The sequence below is a fragment of the Tenrec ecaudatus genome, chromosome 6, assembly GCF_050624435.1.
Source record: "Tenrec ecaudatus isolate mTenEca1 chromosome 6, mTenEca1.hap1, whole genome shotgun sequence".
Lineage (NCBI taxonomy): Eukaryota > Metazoa > Chordata > Mammalia > Afrosoricida > Tenrecidae > Tenrec > Tenrec ecaudatus.
Genome location: NC_134535.1, coordinates 13,072,556 through 13,084,888, shown reverse-complemented (window position 1 = coordinate 13,084,888; position 12,333 = coordinate 13,072,556). Strand labels below are relative to the sequence as shown.

At 61.8% G+C, this 12,333-nt stretch overlaps 1 protein-coding gene across 1 annotated transcript; it reads right to left on the bottom strand.

Annotated features, from left to right (window-relative positions):
- Positions 1–9,598: 9,598 nt before the first annotated feature.
- Positions 9,599–12,076, bottom strand: ELFN2 (extracellular leucine rich repeat and fibronectin type III domain containing 2). The gene has a single exon (XM_075552681.1). It carries the CDS (start codon positions 12,074–12,076, stop codon positions 9,599–9,601), a length of 2,478 nt encoding a protein of 825 aa, XP_075408796.1.
- Positions 12,077–12,333: the final 257 nt, after the last annotated feature.

Here is a 12,333-nt window from a genome sequence, read left to right as displayed (position 1 = left end):
GCACCTTTGTCCGGGTCGCCCTGAGCAAGTACTTTGCTGGCACTGAAGTGTAGAAGGGAGGAGCTTGAGGAGGGCAGAGGAGCCTGGCAGCCATGTCTGAACAGGGCCGTCCCTGTCAAGGCTGAACCTGGGAACTGGGAACACCTTCCAACGAAGGCCAGCAGAGCCCAGGCCCAGCTGAAAGGCCTGCGCAAGTCAGGACACTCGTCCGTTGGGGGAAGAAGCCCCAAGGTTCTGGGGAAGGGAGGGGAGCAGCCCCCAGTGGACTGCCCATGGGAACTGTGGGCCTCCTGCAGGGACCAGGTCCTGGGTGGCTTGGCCCAGGGGAGCATCCCGCTCAGAGGGCAGCACACAGAAGTGGTAGGGATGGCAGGCCCCCCGGCAATTCATTCCGAGTGACAGCGCCCTGACCTGCCCAGGCTGAACCCTCTGGTCCATGAGAATCTGACAGCGGCAAGTGTCTGAACCCACAGTGTCACCGGGTAGACCCCCAGTGGGTGGAGCCTGCTGGGTTTCTTGGGAAGACCCCTGCACCCCAGAACAGCCTGCAGTCAGGCAGAGAATGAAGAGCCCAGTTCGGCAATCCTGGTTTTCGATCAGGATACCTGGGTGTGGGTAGGTGGCCTGCCAGGCCAGCAGCGTCCCCCCACCCCCACCCCCAGACCCCTTCCCAAGGGATGCAGCTAAGGAATTCATTAGGAATGGTGATTTCCCCCCACCCCCAAAAAGACTACTGATTTTGTAAGTACAGGACAGGAACCCAGGGCCCCCCGAGGAGTGTTGGGGTCACAAAGTTTTGCTTGCTCCTTAAATCCCATTCCTTAAGAAGGGAATCGGAGTTCTTCAACTGGAGAATCAAGCTGGTGGCTGTTGAGGCTTTTAATTAACCAAGGGCTTAAACAAGACCAAAAATAGCTGAGAACCCCCTCCGCCCCCCTCGCCGGCCCACCCCTAAAGTGTGAAGGCTAGATTTATTAATAGACTAGTTGGTTTGTGCGTGCAGCAAATGAAAAAGGAAGATTCTCTTGGTTTGTAAGTTTAGTCAATAAAGATTGATTTACAAAATCAGGGTGGGGACAGAGTGCGCGCTGCCCCCTTACGGGTGGAGGCAAAACTCTTCCTTCAGAAGTTTGCAGGACCTGGCGCTGCCTGGGCGGGTGCTGGTCTGAGGAAGCAAGGGTCTCAGCCTCCCACTCCCACCCCCACCCCCACCCCGAGGCCTGGGTCTTATTTTCTTTATTTGCTTGGAAATAAAAAGGAGCCATCTGAGAAAAAAAACAAACAAACAAAAAGAAACCATCACAGCCCCCTTGCCCAGGTGGGTGAGGGGAAACTGAATGGAATGGTAAGCAGCTGCTGGACACTGCATGCCCAGCCCTGACCACCACCACCCCGTGAGGAAGTGGAGCCAGGAAACAGGGAGAGAGGAGGAACACCTGGCAGTAGCCATCTTGGCAGAGGCAAGAGGCTTGCAGGGGCCTAGGCAGGGCTGGGTGAGCTCCCCATGCCTGGCCCATCCCAGGGCGCCCCTGCCATCCGCATCCCCAGCAGAAAAGTCATAGGAAGGCACTCTTGTCACCATTGGACCCCCGTGGGCTACAGACTGGGGCCAGAGCAGCCGGGAGCCAGAAGTTGATGTTCCTCAGGGTCGGGGAGAACCCCAGTCCAAGGTGTCCACTCAGAGGACCCTGAAAGCAATCCTGGCAGGCCGGGCCCTGGTTTTGCAGTCGGCCGTGGCATACAGCGATGGGCAGGTGGGCGCCAGTACTCCGGACTGGCGGTGGGCAGGTCTGTGAGACAGTGGACTGACTCTAAGGCCACAAAGGAGGTGCCTGCCCCTCGCCCAGGTGCTGTCACTGATGGCCTCTGTCAACACTTGTCCCCCAGAGGGGCCATCTGGGGGCCCCGCTGCAGAAGGTGCCCACAGGGTGGCCGGGCCTGAGGACAGCTGAAGGAAGAGAGTTTTCCAAGCGGGCAATCAGGGAAGGGGGCAGTCTCCTCCCACCCACCCCAGCCTACTTCAGAACATTGCCCAGGTCCCTACATCGGAGTCCAGCAAAACCGGAACTTGAGAGAGGCCTGCGGGCTGAGGAACAGAGCGGTGAGACTCCTCCTGCCGGGCCCACCTGGTGAAAGTCTAACAGAATTAGGTGTAAGGAGCAGCGTGGGGGGGGGGTGTCGACACGGGGGCCCCCACTGGGCAGGCACAACAGATTGGCTGCAGCCTTCCTGACAGTGAGGCTGTGGGCCCAGACACTGTTCCCTCTGAGAGGAGTCTGGCGGGCTCAGAGGCCACTGTGCACTTGGCATGGACCCTGGAGTCAAGGTGTGATAGATATAGAATCCTTTGTCAAGTTGAGGATTAAGAGTGTAGGGATGAAATCTAGCTTATCAATCAGATCATAACCAATAAGGCCTCTGCGTGGGCATGGCCTTCTCCTGAGGATTCTGGGAAATCTGGTACTTCCTCCTGGGAGGCAGGAGAGACTCTGTCTCTGCTGACACCCTGGGAGACAGCAGCTGATGAGACACATAGACCCCCTCTGATGGAGCCCTGGGTGCTGGAAAAGCCATGCAGAGACCCCTGCCAGTGCTGAGATGTTTCCAATGCCACTGGATCCAAAGACTTTCTACCCACTGGCCCATGATCTTCTACATTCAGCATCATTGCATGTGTTTCATGAGTCTGAAGAGGACTTTATAGATTGGTATCGGACATATGGGCTCATATCGGACTTATGGACTTGATCTGGACTGGGCTGGGATGTTTTCTCAATGTTTGATTGCTCTTGTATATAAACCTCTTTCTTCTACACATATGTGCGTCCATGGATTTGTTTCTCTAGTCCACCCAGACTCACACACAAGGTTTGGGCCATTCTGCCTGAGGTATTGGTGGAGACCCAAACTGCCTGCCTGACCTGAGGAACATGTTTCATTTCATTTCATTTCATTTTGGAGACAAAAAGTGGAGCAAAGGCCACCAGATAGGACAGAGGTGTCCTCTGGGAGCCACGCTGGGGCCCCAAAGACACCCCTGGCTGCTCAGGGCAGAGAGCAGGAGGAAGCCGCCCTGTCAGACTCTGGAAGGGGTGAGGGGTGGAGGGCAAACCCCAGGCCAATGGGGTGCCCAGAACTCTGACCTGGAGGACCACCGTCCCCCCACCCCCCACCGAGAGCCAGCTGAGCCCCAGGGCAGTCGCCAGGTGGCCCAGGGGCACCTTTGTCCGGGTCGCCCTGAGCAAGTACTTTGCTGGCACTGAAGTGTAGAATGGAGGAGCTTGAGGAGGGCAGAGGAGCCGGGCAGCCATGTCTGAACAGGGCCGTCCCTGTCAAGGCTGAACCTGGGAACTGGAGCACCTTCCAACGAAGGCCAGCAGAGCCCAGGCCTAGCTGAAAGGCCTGCGCAAGTCGGGACACTCATCCGTTGTGGGGAGAAGCCCCAAGGATCTGGGGAAGGGAGGGGAGCAGCCCCCAGTGGGCTGCCCATGGGAACTGTGGGCCTCCTGCAGGGACCAGGTCCTGGGTGGCTTGGCCCAGGGGAGCATCCCGCTCAGAGGGCAGCACACAGAAGTGGTAGGGATGGCAGGCCCCCGGCAATTCATTCCGAGTGACAGCGCCCTGACCTGCCCAGGCTGAACCCTCTGGTCCATGAGAGTCTGACAGCGGCAAGTGTCTGAACCCACAGTGTCACCGGGTAGACCCCCAGTGGGTGGAGCCTGCTGGGTTTCTTGGGAAGACCCCTGCATCCCAGAACAGCCTGCAGTCAGGCAAAGAATGAAGAGCCCAGTTCGGCAATCCTGGTTTTCGATCAGGATACCTGAGTGTGGGTAGGTGGCCTGCCAGGCCAGCAGCGTCCCCCCACCCCCACCCCCCAGACCCCTTCCCAAGGGATGCAGCTAAGGAATTCATTAGGAATGGTGATTTCCCCCCACCTCCAAAAAAGACTACTGATTTTGTAAGTACAGGACAGGAACCCAGGGCCCCCCGAGGAGTGTTGGGGTCACAAAGTGTTGCTGCTCCTCCATTATCGAAGGTCCTTAAGAAGGGAATTGGAGCTCTTCAACTGGGGTATAGCGCTCCTGGTATTTAAAGCATTTAATTAACCAAGGGCTTAAACAGTACCTAAGTGAGCCCCCCCGCCCCCTTACAAGAGGGAGTCTTGCGACTTGCTCCAACAGAGTGATCCGTTCCCGTGTGGAAATGCACCAGGGCGCTCTCCAACTTTGTGATCCTCACCAATACCAGCGAGAACCCAACAGGGCCCCTGGCACACGGTGACAAGTGTCCTTAGGAAGCTCTCAAGTCCCCACGCGCTTCGACCCCACCCGAGCAGAGCGGCTGGGCCTGCAAGTCATCTCACAGGACCAGTATCTCGCTGGGCCCTGGACCAGCCCTAGGCTGGCTGGCCAGGGCTTGAAGTCATTAGAGGAGATAAAGGGGCAGGTGGGCTCTACCTCCCTGAGAAGCCACAAGGGGGGTCCAGGGGTGGGGGTGTGGTGGGGCTCTGGGCCGAAATTCAACTTGCATTCCCTGGATGGTGACGGGTGGCCTGTGTACCTCAGAAGGAGCTGGCATGCTCAGAGCTGTGCAGAAAGGGCCAGCAGGCTGGGGGGCAGGCAGGTTGCCTGGCCTGAGGAGGCCTTGTGGATCGCACCCTAACCCTTCACTCCAGGGCGGAGAAGCAGGAGGACGGGGGGCCTGGGGGATGCTGGGAGATAGCACCCAGGGCCCTGGCCCCCAGGGACAAACTGAGATGAAGAGGGGAGTGGAGGGGTTTGACCATTGACCCTCTACAACTAGGGTATGAATCCAGGGTTGGTCGGGAGGCCTGGCCTCCGGGAAGGGGGTGAAGGGGCCCTCAGATCCTTAGTGAGGTCAGGAGGGCCTGCAGTGACCTGTCACTCCCTGCTCCCCAGTCCTTTGTTCAGCCAGCCCCTAGAGGCCATCTCTGGACTCTGGGGTGACCCCCCCCCCCCGCTCAGTGAGCCCAACCAGGAGCTAGCTGGTGATCCAGCAAGCCCCATCCCCAGAGGGTGTCCAAATGTGAGGGAGGGGAGATGGCAGAACCTGCAGGGCCCCCACCTCCATCCCCACCCTTACCCCAGGGTGCCCAGCATTGAACACAGACCTTGGTCCCTTTGTTTTAAATAAGAAATTTATTGCAAATATAGAAATTGATTCTCTCCATACAGGAATCTCCGATTTGAGGAAAATGACTTCGTGCCATTAAGTTTAAAACAGGAATGGTGGCTGGGGTGGGGGGTGGGGTGGGGGGCAGGAGGAGGGGAGCAGAGAGAGGGAGTGGCGAAAATGAACCAAGTGACTTGCCCCAAAGATGAGAAGGGAAGTGTTCTGGCCCCGCCCCCCAAGCTGGGCTCACAGGTCCACCCACCCTCACCCCCGAGCTCGGAGCCCAGCTCTGCAGGCCCCAAAGCCAGTGCCAGACACAGCACCCTTGGGTGGCGACACCTCCTGGAGAGTGGCAGGGAGGGAGCTGGCACCATCCACCCTTTCTTGCCTCCTTTCCCCTGGCCCAACCCTGGGCTTGCTGGACCGAAGCACATGGGGGTGGAGGAGGAAGAAGAGGCCCATACAGGCCACACACCCCCACACCCCTATGCTTGCCCTCCCCAGTGCTTGGCTCCTGAACGGCTGCTCTTGGACTTGGAAGCAGTGTGGAGAGGCTCCTGGTGCCAGCGTGGATTTGGCCTTGAAAGGGGGCAGATGGAGGGGTCAGGAAGGGTGTAGAGTGAAATAGAATATAAACACAGGGGTGGAGGCCATGGGAAGGGCCTCTCTTGGACTGAGGTTGGGGTTCAAGTCACAAAGGGATGGGGCTCACAGCGCAGGAGCCTATCAGCTAGGAGAAGGGACCATGAACATGGATGGGGTCAGCCGGGGCTCCCAAACCTGGCCCAGCCCGCCCACCCGCCACCATCAGGAGAGGCCATGTGCCCTGCCCGGGACTGCTGGACAGCAGGCTCAATGGGGGTGGGCACACCCAAGAAGAGACCTCAGAACCACCTCCCCATTCTCCCCGCCACCCAGTTGTCACTCCACCCAGCTGAACCAGCCTACCACCACCCCTTCCCCACCACACAGTCCAAAGCCCACTGCCTCCAAACCCATTCTAACCCCAGGTGAGGTGACCCTACAGAGTGCCGCCCCACCCAAGGGAACCTTTGGGATCTGTCCCTTCACTGTAAGCCATTTACCTCCCTGTGGTCCCTTCCTGGCCTCAGCCCTGCCCGCCATCAGTGGGGACCCCTGGGGAATGCCCTGTCCCCGGTTTCTGCTGCTTCTCTTCATTTCCAGAAGCTGTAGCACGCCACAGAACCAGGCCTCCCCAGCACCTTGTCCCATGCCATCCCTGAGGCAGGGACACAGGGCTGGGGCAGAGAGAGGGGTGAGGACCTCTGAGGAGGGGTCCCCAGCTCCTGAGTAAGCTGACTTCCTCCCCACTGGGGGACATCCCCGCTTTAGCTTCTGAAAGCTCACTAAGATCCCACAGAGTGTTAGCCAGGCCAGCCCTTCCCAGTGGACTCAGTACCTGCTCCAGGGGGCAGGGATGGGGGGAGGGCCTGGGGGGCCCACCCTTGACTTCATGGGTCTGAAGGCAGCGGGGGAGGCTACCCAGAAGAGGACCAGGGTCCCCACCCACCCCTCCCCTTCCCACCCACCATGCAGCCCACTCCCTCCTTCTCCCTTTACCAGCTCCCAGCCCTATGCCCCCCATCTTCCCAGCCGCTCCCCCAGGCCCCGCCTAAGTCCACCCTGCTCACTGCCATTATGTACACAGGCCTGACAAGGCCTCTGGGCCTTCCTGCCCATGTGGCTTTCAGGCACAGTTCCCTCTGATTCCTCCTTACTCTGCCCACCAGGGTGCACAACAAGGAAGTGGGGCAGTCAGGAGGAGTTAAGTGCCAGGTCCCCTTCCCTTAGAGCCTGCAGTTCAGCCAGGGCAGCTGGAAGGAGGGGGTCTGAGTGGTAGACCCCTCTTGGCCTCAGTGATGTGCGGGCGGGAAGGGGGTGTCCTGGTTGCCGCAGGGGCCTTGCTGTTAAAATCAGGCCTATAAAATATCTTCGACCAGGAACGATGGGTGAGTGGCAGAGAAGGGCTCCCAGCTGTTGGGGTTCTCCCTGAAACTCAGTGGGGATCAGTGCCTCGAGCCTCCCATTGAGAGCCCCCCACCAGTCCCTCAGCTCTCGGCCTCCTGTCCTTAGCAGTGTGACCGCCTGTTCCCCATCCCCTGCCAGTAAGTCACCTGTCTTGGAAAGTCCCCTACTTCCTTTTCAGAGAGCTAAGGCCCAAACTGAAGGTGGGGCAATGTCCGAGAGGCAGGAAGACAGAGTAAGGGGGTGGGGGGGCACTTGCGGGCTCAAAGCCCAGAAAGACAGGAGGTGGGTGAGGGCGGGGCTGTGTATTGGTGGCACCTGTTTTGGGGTCTTTTGCAGAGTTGGCCCCCGTGCCCATCCCCCAGCCCTGATTTCAAGAGCTGCTTGTCAGGTCACCGCAGAGGGGCTTGGAAAAGGGGGAGGCAGGGGCGTCTGGACAAACTGGCACATACACGACAGATGTTTGCTCAGAAAATACAGTAAAATCGTCATGCAAATAGAACAGGGAGCCTGGGTCTGCATACCGGCGCCGTAGCCGTACACTGGCCCAGCCGGCTTGCCATCGGGTGTGGGAAGGGGGTGGGGGGGCAGGCCGGGGTGGTGGGGGCAGCTCTGCACGGTCAGGCGGCCCCCACCACGCCTTGTCCCCAGAGAACAGTCCTTTCTCTGCCAATGTCACCCCTCAGGGAGCCCTGGGCTTGGTCCTGTGCCCACAGTGAGTGGGAGGGAGAGGGAGGCCCCCACTGAACCCGGGTCCCCTTGTCCCAACCCTGCTCCAGCAGAAAAGCGCTAGGGTCTCTAGAGTGATGGCCCTGACTTGGGGAGCCCCCCTCACCCCTCATTCCCTTCCCTGTGTTCACCCCCTCATCCCAAACCACATTCCCCCCCCAATCTCAAGAAAACCAAGTGGGTGACAGGCTAGAGCGGAGGACCCTGGCATGGGTGTGGTGAGAGCCTGTGGGGTGGGCACAGGTGGACAAATCTTCCAGTAACTGTCCCCTTGCCCTACCCCTTGGTGGCCCACCTCCCAAACAAAGGTGAAGGGCCCAGAATCTGGCCCCTGGGTGTGGTGGGGACCCCACTGTCTCTGTGCCTGGCCCTCTGGCCCAGCCGAAAAGGCAGCATGGTCCTGGAGCCCTGCCCTTCCTCACCGCCCTGCCACCCACACTGAGAACCCCTCAGCCCAACAGAAACTCTGGGTACCAACTGCCAGCCAGCAGGTTGCCATGGAGACAGAGGCTGGCCCAGGAGGGGGAAGGGCACCAGGAACCCAGCCTGCTCCCCACTCAGGGGAAGGGACCTCACTGTTTGTGCTTTGTTCAGATCTTGGGGGGTGGGTGTCAGAATGAGGAGAGAAAGCATTGCCCTGGAGACAAGAAGCTCCTTTTGCCAGGGTGGGGCAGCTAGGGCAGCCCAGAGTGGGTGAGTGGGAAATCCCTGCTGGCCCCTCACTCCCCACAAGCTCAGGTAGTGGCCTCCATCCCACAATGGGAGTCAGGCAGAGAGGAAGCTAGGATATGGGGGCACTGGCAGGAAACACTCCCCCCCTCACAACCACCTCCCTGTGTCTCCCACCCATCACAGGCCCTGCTGCTCCCTGGGTGAGGGTCCTGGGACCTGATCCTGGTACCTGGCTCTCCCCAGACCCCGAGGTCACTGACAAGGGCACAGGAAGGTGGCAAGTGGACTGTCCCTCCTGGTCAGCTCCTCTCCTGACAGGAGGACCCCCCTCCTCTCCTGGGTGCTGTTGTGGAGCCAGGGGTCCCTCAGGACTATGAACCTCAGCTCTGGGGCTTTCTAAACGGACAAACACTGGTCTGACTCGCAGCTCCCTCCACCCCCGGGAGACAGCAGCTTTGGAAGGGGGTGGTTGGTGGATGTGGGGTTGGGTGGGGGGGCGGGTATTCTGAGCTGCCGCATGACCCCGGGGTCATCATTGCCTCCCTCTGGGCCTCAGTCTCAGGGGATGATTTCCAAGGCCCCTCTGGGGTTAACCCTGCAGGTGACCTGCCCCCCAGCTGGAGGTGGGCACTCTTCACCCATCTCTGCCCACGGCTCCTTGCCCCCACCAACCGGGCACTGCCTCCCAGATGCCCTGTGGGCCCCACAGCCTCGAGGCCCCGCCCCCTCCGGCCTGGACCCTCCCCCCACCTGCGGAGTCCCTGGGCAGCACAGTAAAGACGACTGGTTTCAGCATCAGTTTGTAAACTTTAAGGAAAACGTGTCTTTGTTTTCCTGTCCCTTAATGTCGGGCGTTGGTTGGTTCACAGTCAGGTGGTGGTCAGGTGTGTGCATGGTGCGTGTGTGCGGGTGTGCGTGTGCGTCCCTCCTGCCGCGGGGTGGGTGGGGTGGGGGGCCCTGCTCCGTCTGCCCGTCACCCCAGGGGGGAGGGGGACACCCCGCTGGCCCTCCCCCTTAGGCCCCACCGCCCTCGCCGCCCCCCCACCCCCGCCCCTCCGACCTCACCGGGAGGAGAGGGTCACAGCTTCTGCTGGGCCGAGACCCCCTTCCAGTAATCGAGGATGTCGTGCAGGTCCTCGTCCTTGGCGAACTGGACCTTCTTGCGCAGGGCGTGGCCAGCGGCCACGTACACCTCCTCGCGGGGGTGCTTCTTGTAGGGCCGGAAGCGCTCCCAGATCTTGTGCGTGCTTTCAGAGGAGTACTCGGGGCTGGACGAGTAGCCCGAATAGTAGTGTCTGGGAGAGAGCTGCGAGTAGGCGGAGTCCCGCTTGGAGCGGGTCAGCGGCTTGAGGAAGGACACGCGCTGGCTCAGGCTGTCGGCGCCCCCCTCTTCGTAGTACAGCGCGGGGAAGCTGTGGCGGTGCTCACTGCAGTGGTAGGGGGGCTTCACCTCCAGGTGGTGCACGGCCCCGGCCCCGCCCCCGCCGGCCCCGCCCCCCGGCACCAGCGGCAGCCGGTCCAGCGGGCTGTTGAGGGGGCTGCCCTTCTCGATGTACTTGGAATCGCCCTTGGCCAGCCCCGAGGCGGCCGGGTGGTCGGGCACGTCCAGGCTATAGACCTTGGCGCTCTTGATGGAGCCACTGGAGGACACGCTGCAGGTCTTGCGCGTCACGGCGGCGTCGGCGCTGAGCTGGCGCTGCAGCGGGTGGTGGGTGCTCTCCTTGTAGGGGGGCGAGAGGAAGCTGGGCCGCTCCAGGGCCCCAGGGGTGGCGGCCGAGGGGGTGGCGGCCGCCGCCGGGAGGGACTGGCACTCGAAGGCCAGTTCGGGGTCCCCGCCGCCCCCGCCGCCCCCGCCGCCGCCCCCGCCCAGGAAGGAGGCCGAGTCCAGCTTGAGGGCGTCGATGCAGTTGTTAATGATCTGGTTGACTTTGTCCACCTCCTTGGCGATGGTGGAGATCTCGGCGGCTGAGCCCTGGCCGTTCTCCAGGTCGGGGAGGTCCCGCTCGGGCCGGGCCAGGCTGTCCCCGCCGGCGCCTGTGCGCACTTCGATGTAGTTGCCTTTAGTGGCCACTTTGGGCGTGTCCAGGCCGGCCTCGAGGCCCTTAGCGGAGGGCAGCTTCTCCCCGATCATGGAGGGTAGGGTAGGCATACAGGCGACGGGCAACACTGGGGGCTCGCCCAGCTTCTGGGCGGCGTGCAGGATGGAGCCGGCATCCACGTCGGCGCCGTAGCGCATCTCAAGAATGGTCTTCTTGACGTTCACGGACTTCTGCTTCTCCTCCTGCAGGCGCCGCTTGCGCAGGCAGTAGTAGACGGCGCCCAGCACGATGACCATGCCGAAGAGGCAGCCCAGGATGGTCATGATGTAGTGCGTGGTGGTGGAGGTGCTGGGCGTCAGGTCGCCCGGCACCGGGTCCCGCGTGGTGAAGGTCAGGCAGGTGTGGTTGAAGCGGCGGCTGTTGCGCAGCGAGGTGACGCAGAAGGTGTACTCGGTGTGCGCGCGCAGCTTGTCCAGCGTGACGATCTCCTTCTTGTTCTTGAGCGTCATGACGTCCGAGAAGTAGCTGTTGTTGTACTGCACCAGCACGTACATCTTGCTGTAGGGGTGGGGGATGATGACCACCAGGGTGGCCGAGGTGAAGGTGACGTGGTGCAGCCGGATGGCGGGCCCCGCGGACGCGTCCGTGGTGGCTGAGGCGGGCGGCTCCACAGACAGGATCTCGTCCGGGTTGAAGCCTGAGTTCTCATCGGGCTCCCTCTGGGCGTCGGTGGAGTAGGGCGTGGGGTGGCTCACGGGCCGCATGGGCAGCGAGCCATTTCGGCACTTGGCCTGCAGCACGGTGATGGCGTTGAGGCTGTGATAGGGCCTGGGCACCAGCAGCGGGTAGCCAGCGAACTCCCGAGGCGCCTCACACTGCAGCCGGTCGTAGTTTTTGGTAACATTGTTGAAGACCACCAGCCAGGCCAGGAAGCCGAAGAGGTCACACTCACAGTTGAAGGGGTTGCCGGCCAGCTCGCACACCATGAGGCTGGCCAGGCTGGCGAAGGTGGCGCCATCCAGGCGGCCCAGGCGGTTGGAGGACAGGTCGATGCTGATGAGGCTGGGGCACTCGGAGAAGGCTGTCGGCGTCACCACCTCGAGGAGGTTGTGCTGGACGAAGAGGAACTGCAGGCGGCCCATGCCCCGCAGCATGCCCTCGGTCAGGTTGCTGAGCCTGTTGTAGCCCAGCTGCAGCACCTGCAGGCTGGCCTGGCCCAGGAAGGCGCCGTCCTCGATGTAGGAGATCTCGTTCTTGGTGAGGTTGAGGTCGGTGAGATTCCCGAAGCGGCTGAGCGAGGAGTACAGCACGGCCCGGAGCTTGTTCTCGTTGAGCCTCAAGTCGTGCACGGTGCTGTTGATGTGCTGCGGGATGGTCTCGTAGGGGGGCTGGTTCTGGCTGCAGATGGCCAGCCACACGTAGCCCTTGTCACCCTCGATGAGCCAGCAGTCGGCGCGCACCGCGCCCGGCCGGCACACGCACAGCAGCGCGGCGGCGCACAACCCCAGGCGCAGCATGATGCCCGCCGAGGCGGCCGGTGCCCCCTCGAGGGCCGGCCACGGGGTGAGGGGCCCAGGGGCGGGGGTGGGGCGGCGCCTAGCAGCGATCGGAGGCTGGGCTCCGCAGCACAGTCCTCCCTGGGGCCGCCACCATCTTGGGGGCGACCCCCAGCTCCGGGGCCTCAAGTCAGGTGGGCACCGCCAGTGACAGCGGCTGGTGGCCTTCGGGGGCGCTGCCCGCTGGATGCCGGGGGCCCGGCCTGGGCTCAGGGAGC